At 42.8% G+C, this 20,856-nt stretch overlaps 1 protein-coding gene across 4 annotated transcripts; it reads left to right on the plus strand.

Moving 5' to 3' along the window:
* The first annotated feature begins 11,574 nt into the window (after nucleotides 1–11,574).
* LOC115679477 (disease resistance protein SUMM2-like) lies at nucleotides 11,575–18,805 on the plus strand. Of its 4 annotated transcripts, none has more exons than XM_056310487.1 (3): nucleotides 11,575–11,742; nucleotides 11,982–12,514; nucleotides 15,300–18,805. In XM_056310487.1, exons 2-3 carry the CDS (start codon nucleotides 11,995–11,997, stop codon nucleotides 18,734–18,736), a joined length of 3,957 nt encoding a protein of 1,318 aa, XP_056166462.1. In that variant the 5' UTR covers nucleotides 11,575–11,742; nucleotides 11,982–11,994; the 3' UTR covers nucleotides 18,737–18,805. The 4 variants fall into 4 exon arrangements, with proteins under 4 accessions (XP_056166462.1, XP_056166463.1, XP_030458935.1 ...); XM_056310488.1 differs by lacking the exon at nucleotides 11,575–11,742 and having other exon boundaries at nucleotides 11,786–12,514; nucleotides 15,300–18,440; nucleotides 18,538–18,705; XM_030603075.2 differs by lacking the exon at nucleotides 11,575–11,742 and having other exon boundaries at nucleotides 11,786–12,514.
* The last annotated feature ends 2,051 nt before the right edge of the window (nucleotides 18,806–20,856 follow it).

The raw sequence follows: 20,856 nt of genomic DNA on the forward strand, positions 1-20,856 counted from the left end.
CACCGACGAAATACATGTTTTATAAATCCCAAAAATGGGTCGAAATTCAGAATGTCACATATTTCAACCTTGAAAAAAGAGAAAAGAGGGAGAAAAAGGGTGAAAATCAAATCACCATTAATATCGTGTCTTCCCCGTGATCATCACTTCGGCTGATCCCTATTCTTCTCTCACCTAACCCTAATTTCTCTACAACAAAAGAAAACCAAAGCATAAAACGGAGCAACGAGAGAGTAGGGATTCGAGAGGGCGTCGTCCTCACGCCGGAGAAGCGAGACGCAAAGGAGATGATGGCGTGGAAGGTGTCGTCCTTGGCGCAGGAGAAGCGCTCTAGCGGGACGCGAAGGTGATGACGGCATCGAGGGTATCGTCCTCGGCGCCGGAGAAGAGGGACGCGAAGGAGATGACCAACACCGGAGAAGCAGAAGGCGAAGGAGATGACGGCATGTAGCCTCTCATCTTGAACTTCCCCTACACCTTTTTCATCGCCATGCTCATCTCTCTCTCGGTGACAAAGGGACTCACATGTCACCGGCATGTCCGGCGCGTTGACCACATGTCGGATATCCGACACCTATTGACCGCGTGTCGGAGCGTGTCCGAGCATATTGGACGCGTCCGACACGGACACGTCGGCCTTTTGGACGTGTCGGTGCTACATATGTGACATCCTGAAAATTGATCCATTTGGGATTTATGAAATACTAGATTTTATGAATGTACTCGTAGTTAGTTCTCGCCCGGAACTGATCATTCCTGGGATACTAACCATTAGGGAAGGGCTAATGGGGGATTTAAATTCGTGCGACGAAAAGAAAATTCGATCGTGAATTGATTTTCGACCATAAAATCGCCGAGGTGATATTTGGAGCCACTGTTGGCCGATCTGAGGATAACTAGGGGCCAGTTCACCACTGTCATAGTAGTGGATCGCGGGTGATTCCGTTGGACCACGAAATGAATTGACGAACGGTCCTGAACTTATACCAAACGATCGTACCCCTCGGATCTAGTGATTGATCCTCACGATTTAAATGACAACCGAAATTGTCACGAACCGAACGAACTTGCACGTGACTCAATTTATTATCAGTCACGGATCGAATATGCGAATTTCCCCAACGAGCCACCTGTTAGTTTGAGAAACGCTCGAGTTGCGTTTAATAAAATTTAATTATTTAATTGAGCCCAAATTGGACATCGGAAAATTAGGAAGTCACAACGGGACGTTAGGACGACGTTGCGGTTGTAACGTGCAATTTTGGATGCGCCTGAATTCTTCAGAAAAATTCATTTTCGATGAGAAACGGAGAAAGTGATAATTTTACCCTTGGGAATTAATAAAGGGTTAGTTTTATGGGCAAAGGGCATTTTGGTCATTTTACCCTCAAGTTTGGAAAAGACAATTTTGCCCTTGGACTTTTTGAGAAATGACAAGATTGCCCTTGGATATTTTTGGTAAGATTCGATCTGGGCCGTCGGTTTCAAGATAAGATCGAATCTGGACCGTCGGATGAAAAGATTAGAGAGGGGCATTTTGGTAATTAGCCAAAAGTGGACTTTTTAAAAGATAAGTCTCTCTCTCTCCTCTCTCTCCCCTCCCATTCGGTCCTTCCCCCCCCCCCCCCCACCGTGAGCTTTCCCCTTCGGCCGCCTCTCCCCTCGCCGATCGCCGCCGTTCGTACGCCCGCCGGACCGCCGCCGCCGTGTGCCGCACCACCCGTCCTCCGAGCCTCACGCCACCCTCACCCCACCGTGATTCTCTCTCTCTTCCTCTCGGTTCCTCTCCCCTTGGCCGTGAGCCAACCGGCCATTGCCCAAGCCGCCACCGTTCGCCGATCGCAGCCAATCATCACCGCCGCCGCAAGCCGCCGTTAGATCTTGGTTTTGCCGCCGCTTTGGCTCTAGCCGCGTGAGTCTAGAGTCGGGTAAGTCGCAATCTAAACCCTATTTAGGATATTGGGTATTAAGGGACTCGTTTAGGCGCGGTTTAGAGTAGTTTAGGGGTTAATGGAAGTTATTGTAATTGGATTAGAGGAGAGCTTGATCCTTTATTGTGTTCTTGGACATTCTTGTGGATGTTAGATGGTCATTTGAGCTGAGGGAAATGAGTTTTGTGGTCTGAATTTCGGTGGATATTAACTAAGGTTTAGATCTTTGAAATTTGAGGTGAATCTCTGATTCGCGGTTACTGTACGTCTTCGATTTGCTATTTTTGTAACGAATTTTTTGGGCTGAATTTGAGGAAGTTTTCTTCATGAAAGTTGCTCCCAACATCTTGAAGTATAGCATAATTTAATTTGAGAATTTTTGGAAATCATCGAAGGCCATTCGGAAGTCCATCTTTGGACCGAAATTAGTGTGCTGGAAATACTGTTCCTCCAACCTTCGGGTCTATTCGAATTTTTATAAATTTTTCCAAACCCATTTTCAAAATACTTCCTTCACAAAACTTGTTGGGGACATTTGTGACTATGACATATAAAAATTTCAAGGCTCCAAAGTGATTTGGGTACCGGATGAAATGCATTTTTATGGTCAGGTGGCCTGACCGGACGGGTTGATTTTCATCTGACTTCAAGTGACAAAAAGAGGTGTTTACAGTTGGGACTGGGTTTCGAGTTCTTCACGGAAAATGTTTATCAAGATGTTTTACGCAACATATCCAAATTTCAGAATTTTTAAAGCTCGTTTACTATTTATTTGAATGGGATTTCGATCACTGTGTAAACAGCCCAACTTTACCCCGATTCTTTGGATGTTCGTTTTTATGAGCGGAATGATGGGGGTGTCGAGGTTAAATAGTTGCTGCCCTTGTGACGGGAATTGATCCTGAATGTGTGTTTGTATGTGGATGGTGTGTTTGTAAAATGGTTGTAGTTGTTGGTTGATTTCTGAATGATTGTTGGGCTGAATATTGAGTGGCCGTGTGCCCTGTGTGTATGGCCGTGAGGTGTGTGGTGTGATTGTGAAATGAGCTCACGTGTCAAGCATGTGCAATTGTATGGTGTTTGTGTGGCAAGGATGTGCATTTGGGAAGTGAGTGTGAGGCGTGAGATTGTGTGTGGCCGTGTGTACGTGTGGCCGTGTGATACGTGTGAAATGAGTGGAACGAAGGTATGGGAATGTAGGATTGGTTGGAAAAGTGATACCCTGAGGCGTGTTCGTTTACGCGGGGTAAGTTCCGTCCCGAGGCGTGTTCGTTTACGTGGGACGATGCCGTCCCTGACGAGGTGACGATGCCCGGCCCGACGGGGTGACGATGCCTGACGAGGTCAGAAGACCGTTGGCCTGATGCGTTTTACGCGGGCGCGGTAGAGAAGGAAAGTTGAGAATGTAGGATTCCGTCCTGAGGCGTGTTCGTTTACGCGGGACGATGCCGTCCCTGACGAGGTGACGATGCCCGGCCCGACGAGGTGACGATGCCTGACGAGGTCAGAAGACCGTGGGCCTGATGCGTTTTACGCGGGCGCGGTAGTGGTGGAAAAGTTGAGAGTGAGTCGGATTTGGTTTGACGCATGAGGTTTGTGAAAGTCGACGCACGGCGAGAGTTAGTGTGTGAGTGTGGTTTGCCTCGCGTGATACGGTGCTGGATGAGTATGGATATAAATGAATTGGCTGTATTATTGTTTGACATGCAGGGATGTGCATGATGGATCCCAGGTAGGATCGCATGTGATTGTTAGTACGATTGTGTGGATGTTGTTTGTGTGTTGCTTGATTCAGTGTCTGGACTTGTCTGGAATACGTGGTAGCCTAAGTAAGGTTTAGGTTGTGAACATATTGAGAAGTGTCTCATGGTTGTTTCAACCAAACCATTTCAGAGCACCCGCCCGAGCCATGAACCTTCCGCCGCCGTCGCAGCGTTTTGGAACTGTTTTGCACTCTGATCATGATGTGGTAGAATTCTCGATCGAGATGGAGGCCAATTCGGAGTTGACGGATGAGCACGTGCCTGATGAGGATTCGGATGAGGATTCCAAAAAGAGTGAGTCAGAGTGGACGCCATCTAGAGGGCGTAGGGATAAGTTTTGGAGCTGAGGAAGAGTTTGGAAGTGTCCCATTTTGGTGTAGCGTTACCCAGGCTACTAACCTTTTGTGATAACGGTGGTTTGCAGTTTCGTAGTCCAATGTGCATATTTTGCTTTGTGGCTTGTAAATTGGCGGTTGTGGCATACATTTATGTTGTAAATGGATATTGTGCTTAATTCGAGGTATAGTTTAAGATTTGGTGGTTTGGCAAATTATTCTCCCTAGTACCCCAGGTAAATTAATGTTTGGGTGTTTGATGTTTCCGCCGCGATTAAACTCTGATGGGTTAATTTGGGTCGGCGACATTTCCTGGGATGTCGCACTAATTCGACCGAAGAGGGATGTCGCGTGCTCGATGGGGTTCGGGGTGTGACAACCTAGTTGAATTCGTCTCAATATGTGCGCAACCAAAGATTCTTACGATCGGGAACTTGATTACACTAGTCATCTAACTAGTACCCTTTCGGTACGTAAATTTGATCATTTGCCAACTAACTTGTCAAGGTAACCTACTGAAGAGCCTAAAGTTCATCCTAACCATGCTAAAAATGGAAAATAATGACCAATCTATTAAAATGCACAATCAAATAATCGTAATAGAAATAGATAACCAGTGACCTAGCATCGTCTCTAGAAAAGAAAAGGCAACCAAAAGCCCTATGGTAAAGCCCTAATGGCTTGTTCAATTTTTAAGGTTCAATTTTATCAAAAAATACTTTCACACATTTTAAAGAAAACAACTAAAAATCTAGTTTCTAAGCTTTTTCCTAACTTTAGAAAAAAATAATTTTTTTTCGGAATTTTTAAAAATATTTTTTTACTCCAAAATAGGGTCTAGGGCTAGGCCCCCAGGGCCTAGCCTGAATATGGGCCGCGAATAGGTTCATGGATCCGAGCCATGAACTCAAGATTGGGCTCTCATGATAAGTCCACTCAAATGATCTAAACTTATCTCACAAAATTCAAACCAAGCCCAAATGTTCTAAAACAAAGCAGAGCCCTCACGCACCAAAAGGAGATAAACCCGCAAAACCCAACTGAGAATATAACCCTCAGCCCATTCTCCTATTTCTTTTCTGATTTTTTTCATTCTTCTTTTGGTCTTCTTTTCCCCGAGTTTTCTCTTCTTCACGCCCTCAGCGGAGACCCCGCCGAGAATAACCCTTCGCCTCCGACCGTCGGCGCGTGCCAACCACCGACCAACTCAGGCCACAAAAAACGACACCGGCGACCAAAACTCATTTTCCGGCCCCCAAACTTTCGGCCACAAGAAAGCTTGCCAAGTTTAAACAACCAGACATACACGACATGAAATAGAGATAGTGGACTGACGATGGCGGCCTCAAACCGCGGGCATCACCGGCGACCAAAAGCTTTCCAGCGGATGGGAGGTGCACAAATGGCTGACTCGGACGATGTGCGAATCGCGACAAACTGCATGAAAGACAAAGAAAAATTTAACTCAGTGACAATGTTGGAGCAAATCGTGCATAAATCAAAGCTCTAGAGCATCAATTTTCATAAAGCTCATCTCGGGCCTCGTTTGAGCATTTTGTCGAACAGGTAGAGGGCTAGTTCAAACCGGAGCTAGAAACTGAGATTTTATGCGATTTTTAGCTCAAACATGAAGTTTAAGGATCTAAATGGCCATATCTCATCACAGGATCGTCTCAGTTTGCAATGAGACGCTAGAAAACCACACGACCAGATTCGACGTTTGAAGCTTAAACAGTTTCGTTGAGGCATTTTGTCAAACAGGTGGTGTGTGACTACAAAAAGGAAATACAGGGCCGATTTTAACGAGATTCATGGCCTTTTTTCGACATACGACACTCCAAACTAGGGGTGTCAATGAAACCCGCGCCGGCCCGGCTCGACCCGTGCCGGCCCGGCCTGACCCTAAAATTTGGGGTATTTTGGGGTTGGGCCTTAATCTTATTCGAATATGGCCCTAAAATTTGGGGTTTCATTAGGGTTGGGGTAGGGTCGGGCCGACCCATTAACACTCTGGGCCGGCCTACACCTCCCTCTCTCTCTCTCTTCTCTCCCCTTCTCTCTCCTCTCTCTCACTTTCTGTGCACATTTCGTCGGCGATCCTTCGATTTTCCGATACCGATCTCCGCATCCGTCGCCTGGTTTTCGTCTTGCCGGAGCTCGCTCTCTCGCTCTCTCGCATGAAACTCTGTTCGGAGATCCACGGCGCCTCGTCGTAGCTCGTTCCTCCTCGCTCGTCTCGCCGGAGCTCGCTTGCTCGGATCTCTCAGCTTTCGCCGACAGGGTCATGTCCTCCCAAATTCATCTCTCTCTCTCTCTCGTCTCTGCGAATTGTCTGCAACTAGAGAGAGAGAAACGGTAAAGAAGACGAATCGCGGTAGCTATGTCGGTCGCGCTGCACGGCGGCCGCGGGGTCGAGGTCGAGCCCCTCGGGTTCTCGATCGGCGCCGCACGGCCCTCGGCCTTCGATCCACCGGAGCTCGACTCCTCCGGCGGCAAGGGGGGGCGGCGGCGCCGGCGCCGGCGAGAAGCGGCTGGTCGTCGGCGGGGTTGTCCTCGATCGGGAAGGACAGCGACGACACCGGGAACCGGTCGTCGGGGGGAGGAGGGAGGAGTAGGAGGAGGACAAGGAGGAGAACGAGGTGCGAGCTCTTACAAGGGGCCGCCTGGAGATGATGGACGCTTGGCTGGAGATTGTTGTCCTCTCGTATCAAATTCATCTCTCTCTCTGTCTCTGTGGTCTCTGCAAATTGTCTGCAACTAGAGAGAGAGAGAAACAGTGAAGAAGACGAAGAGGAGGAGGAGAGAGAGTGGGAGAAAGGTGTGTGTGTGTGTGTGTGTGTTTGAAGAGAAAAAAACTCGAAACCCCACCCGGCCCGACCCAGCCCTTGGGGTGTATGTTGAACAGGGTCTTAGGCCGGGTCTGGGCGGGTCAAGCACAACCCTATTGTTTTCGGGTCGGGTCGGGTATCATGAAAGCCCGACCCGACCCGATCCATTGACACCCCTACTCCAAACCACTTCTTTGAGTATAAAACAGGTGCTATCCTCCATTAGTGGAGCCGGGCGATCACCGAATAGACTCGGTGTGCCCGGCACCCGAGAGGCAGGGGAGGGGGGCTTAAAACAGAGCGATGTATGGTGAAGACCCACCTGGTTTGTGACTAACCGGGACAAAGCGCGGCGGCTGGGGGCTCGACGGGACCGACGGCGACCCAGGTGGACCACCGGCGAACGAGCAAAGATCTCCCCTTTCAGATTCACTCTCCAACTCTCTCGGTCTCTCTATTTTTCGGTTCCAAGAAGAGACTCTCCCCAAAAACTCTCCCCCCCTCCTCCCCCTGGTTCGTGCGCCCGTGAGGCCCTTTTGTGGCTTGTCGGTCACGCTCGACGACCGGCCCTGCCGTGGTCGGCCGGTCGCCGACCGGCTCTGCTTCTCTGTCGTGGTGTCCCTCCGTCCCCCTTGTACGAGCGTCCTTCCCCTGTCCCCCTGCAAGCACACGTGTGCAGGGGAAGAAGGAAGGGGCAAGAGGCCGGGCTCCAAAAGGCAGAGGAATGGGCCGGTCCAGGTGGAGAAAAGGGGAAAATAAAAAGGAGGATGGGCCGGACCCGGTCAGGCCGGGTCAAACCGACCCGATTCCCCCTCTCTTTTTTTTAACAATAAATTTCTTGAAATTTTTAATTAATTAATTAATTTTTTAATTCTTTTTTAGAATAGTAAAAAATAAAAATATATTCTAATAGGCCCTATTAGTGCAAATACATCTAATACCTATATGCCATGTAATTTAATGAAAATATTTTTGTTTAGGGGTTAAAAATCAATCCCTAATTTTTTATGCAATTAAACCCTAAATGACTTAGCAAAATTTAGGTGTCAACATTCACTAAAGCAAATCATCTCAAACTCAACAAAAGAACAAACTAGCAAGTCTACTTGTACAGAATCGAGTAATCAAGTTCGTGTTTGTGTACTTGGTTCTACTGTTTTCCCTCTGCCTCGTTTCCCTTCCATATTTGTATTCTTTATACTCAATGCTTTGGTTGTATATGTGTGGTGGCTGGTGAGTGGTGGCGATGATCCCAAGGTAGGCAAAATTAATCTTTGGAAATGATCATGGAGGAGTTGAGAATGTGTTTAATGTTATCTGAATGAAGTAGGTGTACATAACTCTTTATTGAGGTTCTAGAGCGATTGGAACCTGCTTCGATGAAGTTATGATGTGTTTGTTGTAAATCGGTAATATTCTCTTGCATTTGGATTGTCGTATTAAGCGATACAGTAGAAATTACAATCACAATCGAGTCACTCCAACACTTTATGTGTTTTTCAGCCCTCAATTACACCCAATAATTCACATAATATTTACCTCCACAATTCCTTACAAAATAATCTTTCAATCTCACAAAGAAATCAACAAATCTTACCACAAGATCAATTGGCTTTAACACTTAAATTCTTGGTGTATACAAACAAAAACTTTCACTGGCACGTGAAATTCATAATGACCCACTCTGCACGCATTAACAATTGCACATAGAGCGCGAACCCTTGAGAACTTATATATAAGCCACCGCCAAGAAGAAGTGAATATTTGAATCAGTCGAAGAAGTCAGCATCGAATTGGAGAAGGAAACAACCCAACTGGACTTTCCTCTTTTCAGTTGTTTTCTTTATTTCTTCTAACAAATAATTCAGACTTCTCCAAATCCACTATGGACTTTCCTTTTTGAGGCAAGTTCAGTTAACCGAAACAAATATATGCCAGACTTATCGTACTATAATTTTGGATCGGGTTTTATTCACGGGCTCAACTCGAGACATATTTAATAGCTATAAATGACATAAGGCTTCCTCCAATTCATGCAATTTTCATGTGAAATTGATTTGTACAGTTTTAGTTTTATAATTTATAAAAGGAGAAAAAAATAAAGAATATACTGATTTTAATACTGATTTTAAGTTAGCAAGGCAGAGTTTTCTTTCTTTTATTTGTGAGAGTCAAGAAGAGTTGAATGGATTGAGATATGTATGGTTAGACCAACGGTCATTAATTTATGACATCATTTTATGCAAATCACATGACATCGAGTATTACCAACTTTCTTATATTCTTTCCAAGAATATACTTTAACAAAGCTTGACATTTGGTTAATGTTTTGGATAAATCTATGTAAAATATAGACAGGAGGGTAATTCATACATCATATATTCTGTTTCCCTCGCTTTAAATTAAAGTTATTGGACCCCCACCAATCAAAGAAGTCAGGCGTAAAATGAGAAAAGCCTGGATGTCGCGGCCCACAAAGACCTAGATAGTTTTTGTTGGTTTGGAGGCGCTATATACATTAAGCATCATTAGACCCCACTAGTATGGATCATTGCTTAAATTGAAGATCCTATAGATTCTCATTTTTCACCTGATATTTTCACGGTTTGACCAAATTTGCTTAAGGTCTAACTCAAAATAGGCAATAAGAACAAAAAAGAACAAGACGAAAGAGGCTAGGTCTCTACCCAGGCCCGGCTAACTTCTGAATCAATTTTGATCTTAAACCGGACTAAGGCTGAGTCGTCATGCTAAGTTCACTTTAAGGAAAAGTGTCAAAAGAGTCCTAAACCAATTGTATTGATATCAATTTAGTCATAAAACTTTTTTTTGTGCCAATTTAATCGTAAACCTTTGTCTTTGTACCAATTCAGTCATTCTGGCTAATTTGGCCAGATATCGCTGATGTAAACATCGGCTGGCCTCCGTGACACTACATGGCACCGCTAGCACCACTAGCATTGACGTGGACAATATTTCAAATTAATAGAAAAAAGGAAAAAAAAAAAGAGAGAAGGAAACAAAGAATAAAAGAAAAAATAATTCAAAAAATATTAAAATATTATCAAAAAATTTCCACGTCAGTGCCGATGGTGCCACATAAATTGACCAGCGTCCACGTCAGCAATATCTGGCCAAAATTAGTCGAAAAGACTGAATTGGCACAAATATAAAAAGTTTACGACTAAATTGGCATAAATGTAATAGATTTATGACTTTTCTGACACTTTTTCCCGTTCACTTCACTTTTAGTTTGACAGATATTGATTGGAGCTCGTTTAGCATGGGAAACCATGACGTCGAAAATCTGACCCAACGATGTTTTTGGAAATTGACACGACAAGCTTTCCGTTGCTGGGAGAATCGCGACAATCTCGAGCTAATAGACCATTTGGATGATTTTAGAAGTGTTCTCATCAATCTCCGATCGACGTCTCGATCCATCGTTGTGCATTAGTGAAAACATTCAAGTGACAAAGGAGGTGTCTTCACTATGAACTATTTTTTTTTTGGGGTCGAAAAAGTACTTCATTCATTAAGTGCCATAATCAAAACAAAGATGTTCAATATAGAAACATAAAAGATCCCAAAGGGGTTAGGGGGTTTAGTAATCTAATTAGAGGGAAGGGCATTTCTACGAAATGTTTTGGCGATCCATTCCGCCACATGATTTGCTTCTCGCGGACTATAGATCAACGAAGTACTTTTAAACTGGGCTAAACTCTTTTTACAATCCTCATAACAGCCCATATGCGCCATAGGCTGGATAAGTGCTTGCTATAAGCCCGCATACTAATATGCTATCACTTTCGAGCTCTACCTTCATATCAGCTTATTCACTATGAACTCTTTAAATGTCATGCTTATCAACTCTTCGTGCAATCAACGGTTATGAGCGTTGCGGACTTTCTAAGCAGTACTCCCAACTATTTTAATGTCCACCCACAAAGGCACTTTCACTGAGGACAAGATTTAAGTCAATAAAATGTTCAGCACAAGCATATGACGCGGATAGTACATGGGGTATGGCGTGTAAAGTCCACAAATTTCCGACAGGACAAATAAAACCCATTGCTGCTACGCGGAAGTTTGTCATTTCATTTTAACAAAAGTAAGCCACTATCGTTTGAAAAAAGAAGAAATAGAAGAAAATTAGCACTGCCACTGTCTTTTTCTAATGACCCGTACGATTCCATTTACCGAAAGTCTCCCAAAGTTAAGCTTTTTTTTTTTTTTATCAGAACTAAAGGCTTTTCATTGATAGCCAGAAACAGAGGAACCCAGTAACGGGGTCTCAAAACAAAGCAGTTCAGTGAGGACCTGCGGAGGACTAGTCAACCAGTGTTGAGAGAGCTTTTTTTTTTCTGTAAGCCTTCGCTACCCAGTCCGCCACTCTATTTCTATTTCTATTACAATATTGGAGCTTAATATTAGAGAAAGAAAGAAGCAGCTCGCGAGCTTCGCAGATAAGGGCCCTCTGTTCCCAGGGCAGTTTCTGTGAAGCTTTCACGTTGTTGACTAAGGTAAAGCAGTCTGACTCCAAAGTCATTTTATCACCCGCCCGAGACAAGAGGAAATTGAGGGTTTCTGTCAAAGCTAAACACTCAGCTTGCTCGAAGCTTGTGAGCTGATCAATTGAGGAGAACCGATCCACCTCCGCTCTTTCTTTGACTAAAACCCTGGAAAACTCCCCCAACGAAACACAGTCCAGATTCCCCAAGTCTTTCCAATTTCACACACTTCGATCAACTTTAGCATAACCCGACTAGCTTAACACCACCTTCATTTCAATCAGGATCGCAAGAATTCTCTTGGTTCCAAAGCTACTTCACACAATCCTGAGAATTGCGAGCACAGCATCAATGACCCTTATATTAGAGTAGAGGTATGCCACTTAAAATTGTATTTGCAATATTTTTGCTTTTGTTTTTGTTTTTGGCTTTCCCTTGTGTCGAACGGGCCCGACGTCCCTAGACTAGACCTGCCTGCCATGCCGCCAGGCCGCATGCCTAGCGCTTATGGTCGTTGATTCTGCTCTACTTTGGATCTCATTGTGTCTGTATTGATTTGTTGATCCTTGTCTCGTACTTCTATGTCGATGGATTTATATGTTGTGTGTAAAAGTACACACATAGATATGGGCAGAAAGAAAGATCCAATTTGGGAGTACATGATTCCCTCCGACGGCGGCAAGAAATGGCGGTGTAGGCTCTGCAGCAATGAGTATGGCGGAACCGTCACCAGGATGAAGTTTCACTTGGCCGGGATAAGGAAACAAGGCATCGATATTTGCCACGGTATCAACGACCGGGAGAGGGAGAAGTTCCGGAGAGCCATTGAGGCTTCCAGACTGCCCGACATAAGCACCAGGGATAGCGAGTCGCCCGCGGAATCAATGGAAGGAAATGCGATTAGTCCCAGCATCATACCACAAATCCCATCTAGACACACATGCAACCATGACATGCCGCTGTGCCCTGATTCTCGACAATCGGCTGGACGAATGCGGACTGTTTCGCTCGGCGCAGGACCATCATATGCAGATTTCCCCCTTCAGACGCACTGCTACGACAATCCTATCAGCCATCAGGGCTTCTCAGGAGAAGCTGAATTAGGTGCCACCAGTTTGGAGTTTCCACAGGCTACGCAGCTACAGAGTAAATTTTCTATGCTATATATATTCTTACCTATATTAAAATGTTGCTGCAAAATTTTTTCTGACTAGAGTAGTGGAGTTGCATTAATCTTGGCTTTTTAATGCTTCGACTAATTTGACGCTAATTATAGATTAGAGAATTACACAAAAATTCTAAACATATTATACAAAGAGCAATCAAGTTCTAAACGTTTCAAAAGGTGCAATAAAGTCCTAAGTATTTGGATATTCATGCTATCAAGTTTTAGTCTTACTACTAGTGACATTTAGATACTGCCGGAATTTTGAACTGCTCATCAAATTAAGCACGGCTTCGACCATAATCATGTAGAAGAGATTAAGCTTTTATCATCATTGGTTGTATGCGAATTGCTCGCGATAATCAATTGAAAATAAAATTTAAATTCATGTGAAATTAATAAAAAAATCGAATTTTTATTAAGATACCTAAATTGGATTTCACTTGATTTTGCAAAAAGTTGAGTTTTAAGTCCAATTAATGTTGCTAATCAAGTTAGATACTCTGCGATTGACAAAACCCACATACTTTCTTGTTTAATTGTGATCAAAATAATGCTTGATATATCAAGAAAATCAAAATGGTCCAAGCTACTAGATGTCTCTGCCAACGAATATAGGACTCAATTGCACGGATTTCAAAGTGTTTAGTGTTTGTTTGCACTTTTTAAAACTTTTGAAACTTGATTGAACTTCGTGCAAAAATGTTTAGGATTAATGTCATTTTCCCTTTTAATTTCAACATGTTATATGGCTTTATTAGGGAATTTTTTGATAATTTCCTTAAAGTGACTAATTTTACGTTTTATGTTATGAATTTTGCAATGCTTTTATTGTCAAAGTTTATTACGACCTTGTTCATGCTAGCTTAGACCCGAGCATCTTAAGCTTGATAGTCCGGACCAACCTTAAGAAAAAATTAGAAATAGGCCAAGTAGCCTGACCAGGTCAACTCTCGGTCCTAAAGATCCTAATGAGTCGGTCTAAATTGATCCGGGTTTCTCAAATTTACAGGTTAAAATAAACACCCTTAATTTGTTCTTGCTAGTAACTAGTGGCTTTGTTTAAGTGATCAATAAATTTCAATGAGGAGATGTAATTGTTGACCTATTAAAAGTCAAAAGCTCATCCATGTGCATAGTAACATCTCATATGAAAAGTTATTAATACGTCAAGTAATTTCTAATTATACTAGCTAGCTTTTTCGTCATTATTGGAAAAGTAAGTATTTTCGTATTTGTAACTAGTGATTTTTGGAAAAAGACAATTTCAATCTCATAAGAGAAATCATTATCCACATGGCTAAAACTTTAATTCACAAAAACAATTCTCAATCTATCCATAATTGACATATGTAAGTTTTAGTATGTACCTATTTCTGTCAAGAAATTAAACTAGGATATTTAGCAAGTTCTTTTAAGGATAAGTAAGTTTCCACTGATAAATTGTTTGCCTCCCTGAATGAGACAAGTGCTTAGCTGTACAAGCAGTTGTTGAGGAAACTTATTCTACCAGAGGTTTGCAACCCTTGTCACTCCTGTTAACTATCTGTTGGGAATAAGCCTCATCATATCCTGCTAGGAAGATCTCAGTCTTCAGAGTGTTGAGTTGAAGATCACATGCAGATTGAAACTTATGAAATAAAGCCATGTTCTCTGTCAAAGACTCCTTGTCATCTTCAAAGAAGATGAGATCATCTGAAAAGTTGAGGTGTGTGAGCTGAATTCAAGGACAAGAAGGGCGATAATTAATCCTTTCCTAGGCTGTTTCCAGCATCTAACATCTTCGAGAAAACTTCCATAGCATATGCAAACGGATATGGAAAGATAGGGAGATGATGTGCAAGATTTAATCCCTACAATAGCTGGTCATGCGGTTGAATTATTTTTAAAACAACAGTTATGATATCCCAGCTGACAGAGTCAATGGCCTTCCTGAGATCATCCTTTATCATGCCTCCAGGAGAAACCTTTGCTCCGTAATAATTTTTGACCAACTCATGGGCCAGGAGCACATTGTCAGAGATAGATCTAGCTTCAACAAAAACAGCTAGGTTAAAACCGATAAAACCGGGCAAAATCTGCTTTGAGTCTATTTGCCAAGATTTTAGTAGTACACTTATACTGATGTTACAAAACTACGTCCATAATGCATCTTCTTGGAGGCATTTGCAACATCGGGAACCAAGGTTATGATAGTAGAATTCACCTTTCTCAGCAATTATGATAATTTTGAAAACACCATAATGGCCTCTGAGAAGTCCTTCCCATCCACTGTCCAAGCAGAAGTAGAGAAGTGGGAGGTGAACCCATTGGGTCCAAGTCGACAAAAGAACCTCTTTGCTTTCATCCTTAGTCACTAGCTTCACAAGGAGTTGTTACATGTTCACTGGGGTTCAATACACCAACAGCCGGCACTGAGGCTTACAGCTTTACAACGTTGGGATAAAGTCTGATTCTATTGCCTTGGCCTATGTTGCTGTCTTTTTATTCTATTGCCAATCCTTCTCCTTCTAGCTCTGTTCTGAATTATACTTTGACAGCATGATATTGATAAAAAAACAATATGTGAATACTTTGATCACATGATGCCACCGACGATAAGGAAAATGCCATGATTAATTACAAAAAAGAAAACTAAAAAATGCAAGCTAACTGCTAAAATCATGATACCGATGATAATCATTGCAGAGTTTTCTTCTGTTTCGTTCTTCTGTATCTCTAATTAAGTTGGTCTTGCTTGTGGTTGTGGACAACTCTCGATAGTAGATGCGAGAAGAACCCATGATGTGCCCCTTGAGGGCCAAGGACACAGCAGTTGCAGCCTTGTTGGCCAGAATATGAGAACTCTCAGGAGAAAGCTAGAAGAGTTTATTTGCAGCAGAGAAGCAGACATAGATGAGTTGGAGTCGCGGTGGAAGAAAGTGAAGAGTATAAAAGGAGAATACTGGAGTGTGGTGCAGGCAATGAGAGAAGGAAGATCTCTCCCATTGCAGCATGTGGCACGAGTGGAACAACTGATCAAAGAAGTTGAAGAGATTCAATTCCGAGGTAGTTTCTGCAGCATGTCCGGGTCAACGATTGCCGCAGGAGCAGTTTGCGACAGAACAGCTCCCTTAATGACCACGAAGCTAGTAGGAGAGACGAGCTGGGTAATGGTGGATGAGATCTGTGACTTCTTGATGAAGGATGAGATTTCAATCATCGGCATTTACGGGATGGGAGGAGTTGGCAAGACAGCCATCTCAATGCACGTCCATAATAGACTGCTCGAGAATCCGGCCTTCAAGGATGTATTCTGGGTCACTGTGCCACATAATTTGAGCGTTTATGACCTGCAAATTGAGATTGCGAATATGGTAAATCTGGATGACCTCTTGAAGGAGAAGAATGTGAAGAAAAGGGCAAGCATGTTGTCCAGACATCTGGCGACGAAGAAGACATCGGTCCTAATTTTAGATGGTTTGCTGACGCACTTTATGCTCGAGGATGTGGGAATTTCGGTTGGAGCCGGTAGGATTAAGTTGGTACTGACAACTCGATCATTAGATGTGTGTCGTAGGATGCTTTGCCAAAAGCATATCTACATAAAACCTCTATGGCCAGATGAAGCTTGGACCTTGTTTTCCCGCACAAATATGACTAACCCAGATCTCCCAACAGAAGTCGAGCAAATTGCAAAGCTTGTTGTCGGCAAGTGTGAGGGCTTGCCCCTTGCCATTGTTGAGATTGCAACCAGCATGAGGGGAGTGGAGAATGCGCATGAATGGCAAGACGTGCTCCAAAAGTTAGGAGACTCGAAAATGGAACTGGAGATGTTCGAGAGGCTGAAACTCAGCTACTTGAATTTGGTAGATCATCAAGTTCGACAATGCTTCTTGGTTTGTGTACTTTATTGCTCAGGAGAATTTATCTCTAGAGAGGATCTGATAGAGTGTTTTATTGACGAGGGTTTGGTTGGTGGAATCGCGAGCAGAGAAAAGCTGCACAACCAGTGCAACGCCATACTGAATAAACTCGAAAATGCTTGCATATTGGAAAAGCAGTCTACTCTTGGAAAAAGGATAGTAAAAATGCATCCTTTGATTAGGGACATGGGACTACATGTGATGAACACAGCTTACATGGTAAAGGCAAAGATGGAGTTGGTAGACATACCGGGCAGAGAATTCTGGACAAGTGGTCTCGAGAAAGCTTCTTTGGCAGGGAATAAATTAAGAGAAATTCCACCGGATATGTCTCCTGATTGTCCTAAGCTTACGACTTTGCTGTTGAACTATAATGAGAGCTTAAGGATGATACCGGACTCTTTCTTCATGTACCTTCATGGGCTAAAAGTTCTAAAATTAAGTGGATGTGGAATCGCCAAACTACCAAACTCCTTCTCGGACTTGGTGAACTTGACAGCGTTGTTGCTTAGCTGGTGTTCGGAATTACGCCGTATTCCTTATGTGGGAAAGCTGATATCACTAAGAAAGTTGGACCTGATTGGGTGTCAAGTTCTCGAGGAAGTGCCAGAGGGCTTGGAAATGCTGGTGAACCTGCAATACCTTGATCTTCTCTACACAGAAATTGAGACATTACCAGAAGGAATGTTAGCAACCCTTGCAAACCTACAACACCTTAAAATTCAAGAAGTAAACGCAGAGGACGTGACAGAACTAAAGATGCTGGCAACACTTCATTGTTCCTTTCCAAATATCGAAGCATTCAACACTTATGCAAGCTTCGTTGGGCTAAATAGCCCCCACGATTACCTACTCAAGGTAAATGGAGAAGAACAAGATGACAACAATGATGTGAATCATGAAAGGCGTGTAGTTGTTGGCAGTTGCAATCATATTACCGCAGGAACACGAGGACGAAGCAGCGATGGGTGCGTTCTGCTTCCCAAAAATGTGCAGGAATTGATTGTCAGAAACTGCAGTGGTATGACCAATTTGTGCGACATCGGCCCACTTGAAGACCTGGAGGTGCTATACATAATAAGATGGGACAATTTACGAGTGCTCTCTGGAGGACCAGATGAAGGAATTTTAATCCACAACTCCACAACATCGTTTCCATATTCATGCTCTACCCCTCTCCACTTGCCCCGCCTTCAGCGATTATCTATCCGAGGGTGTCCAAAACTGAAGAAGGTATTTGGAGGTATGTTGGAGGTAAAATTCTCCCTGCCAAATCTATGCGAGATTAGTTTATATGGGTGTGACGAACTAGAGGGGATAACTGCAGTCGCACTACCCGGTGCCTTCCCTAGTCTTCAAAAGATTACAGCATCTAGTTGTCCTAAGATGAAGAACTTGTTGGAATCTGAATTTCTGGCTCACCTTCCAAATCTGAAAGAGATAAGAGTACACAATTGCGAGAAAATGGAGGAAATAATAGCTGGGCCATCCTTGAGCATCCCACTGAATGCCTTTCTCCATCTTTCCTTCCTGGAAATACAATTCTGCTGTAACATCAGGAAGCTGTTCACGCTTGAATCGTCCCTCCACCTTCCTAACCTCCAATGGATTAGAGTTGAAAGCTGTGAAGCGATGGAGGATATTATATGTGGAGGACGAGAACATGGAGGGGCCAGTCCAAATGTCGCGTGTTCCTCCTTCCCATTCCCTCTCCCAAAGTTGAAGTCCTTGCATTTACTGGATCTACCACTGCTACAGAACATATCTGATGGGACTTTGAGCTGCGACTCCATTGAGAAGATCGTTGTGTACCGTTGTCCAATGCTGAGGAGGATCCCGTTGCATCTGCCCCGACTCAACAACAATGATCAGCTCCCATCTGCTCCGCCTTCTCTTCAGGTGATTTCGATGGATGACGAGGAAAGGTGGGAGTCTCTGGAGTGGGACAATCCTCATGCCAAGTCTCTACTTCAACCACTTGTCAGGTTTTGGCCCCGCACGAGTGAGTCATTGAGAAATCCCTGTTGTTTGATAATCTTCCTCTCCTTCCCACTGTTCTTTATCGGTACTAACTCGTCTCGGTCGAATTTTGTGGCCAGGTATTATGTGATTCCAGTCATTGCAAATCTCTCCAGGAGCAACTCCACTGGAGCTCTAGATTTGGTGGTTTTTCATAGCCATTGGGACGTAATTCTGCTTCACCTCCTCCTGTTATTTGAAGTTCTTCCTATGCAGACAATACCAATAACATCTCTGCTTTTGCAACTGTCTATGCTCTGCTCATTCTTTGCACATTGATAAAACAATTCTTTCCTTCAAAAGTTACATTTCTGTAAGTCACACTCCCTTTCTGTTAATTCATCTTATTGTTCCAAGAAATCCGCATCACAAGCTTTGTAGATGAGTCTAGGGTCCAGTCAGCTGAAAATTTTTCATGGCCGAGGTATTTCTGAAGTGGCAGGTAAATTGCAAATAATCTTTATAAAAAAAGAGTATGACCCATAACTTGTTTGTCAGGTAAACTGTTAATAAGTTACCAGTATTATAATGAATTAGTGAATTATCAACTTCTTTTAGCTTTTTTAATTGTATCCAGTCAAAATTATAAACACTAGAATGAATTTATCAACATCCGAATGATTAAGTTACCAACTAATTTTAAATTTCACCAGTGTAGTTAATAAACTATTGGCACTATAGCGAAATCACCAACATCTAAATTTAGCATTTTACAATTCTTTTTTAAGTTTTACAAGTGTGATTACTAAACTAACAACGCTGTAACAAATAAACTGACATTCCAATAAATTGGTGAAGTACTAACTTCTTTCAAATTTTACAAGTTTGTTTACTAACGATACAAGAATTTTACCAACATTCAGATAAACTAGTAGCTTAAAAACTTTTTTAGATTTTACAAGTGTATTTAGTAAACTGTTAACACTATAATGAGTACAAATTTCTTTCGAGGCTTATCGACCGCACAGCATTAGGAGTGCATAAGTTTGGTGGACGTTGTCGAGCTAGTCAACGGATGTTCATTTCCTATAGTTAAGCAAACTTTTGCTCTTGTTCTTTGGAAAACATTTGTGTTTCGGTCAATAATTTCATTTTTCCAATATCAGAACCCAATCATAAAGGGCTTATTACTTTCTTGGTGTGAAATCATCTGCCAATATCGAAACACAAGGCTACGATGTTTGGTTAAGATAATTGATTAATCGAGGCTCGACACATCTGTTTGTGGAGTCGACGATTTAATGAGTAATTTTCGAGCGAAACATGAGTACGCCAAAGCTTCTTGTAAACTCGATTCACTAAATACCATGACAAACTTCGGATAATCATTAGAAAGAGAGAAACCCTTGTTTAAGACATCAAATAATTATAATCTCACCATATTATATGATCAACAAAGTCTCGTTATATCGAAAAGGGCTACTTTATATTGCCCACCAAACTGTAAATATGATGTCCACTCAATACTTCACTTCAAATTTAATAAGCAACAATCAACGCGAACCTACACATTCCTCCCTCAGACCTACCAAATTAGGCACATGCACAATTCGACCTCCACTCTCTCTCTCTCTCTCTTTCTGATTCAAGAATAGGTGTTCCTGATAATTAGGGTCTCACGGACCTAAGCAAGTCCTTAAAAGGTTTAATCTCAGTTCTCGTCCGGATTTCGAGATCACCAAAATGCAAAACTCCTAGATGGGTATTTCCTTTTCCCTGGAAAGACAGAGATACGGGGATGCGAGGCGTGCAAGCAGTGCATATTAAAATAAGGAACCCATCCATAAAGCCTGCCCTACAGGATGGGAAGAAGCTGCAGAGATCCTCGCGGGAGCGAAAACCTTCTTTTTTTTAGTGATGTTACCTCTTCACCAAACATAAAAAATTCAAAGGAAGCCCTTGATTAAGAAGTTAGGGTCTCAAAGAATTAGTATGTCTTGAGTTTTCACAATGAAGTTGAACAAAGCAAGTTCACCACCTCAAGCCATTCTCAGCATCCTTGTCTCCTAAAATGTAGTCAGATAAGTGCGGCATAGAAAAGTTCAATCATATAACTACAATTTGTGTCATTTCAAGAGCCATGCAAATCCCACTTACAAAGGCACTAAACAGCTAATGTTTACGTCATCCCAAGAGTCATCCTCCCATTCCGTGAGAACAAGGTTATAATAGTGTCACATGTCAACTAATGCCGTCTATGGGGACGGTTAATGCTGTCTTTTAATTTTATAGTGTGAAGTTTCCACTTTAGAAGCAAAATAACGTACCATTTCTTAATCTAATCAATGCAGACCAATCATTCTGTTAGTTTTCGCGACATCTTAGAATGTCTTGTCTCTTAATTTTTCGTTTCTTGACCCATGACCTAGGGGTTGTTCATAGTCTTCAACTAGACCTAA

The sequence above is a fragment of the Syzygium oleosum genome, unplaced genomic scaffold (genome assembly GCF_021117445.2).
Source record: "Syzygium oleosum isolate NSW1041296 unplaced genomic scaffold, Sole_v2.1 Sole_v2.04, whole genome shotgun sequence".
Taxonomy (NCBI): Eukaryota; Viridiplantae; Streptophyta; class Magnoliopsida; order Myrtales; family Myrtaceae; genus Syzygium; species Syzygium oleosum.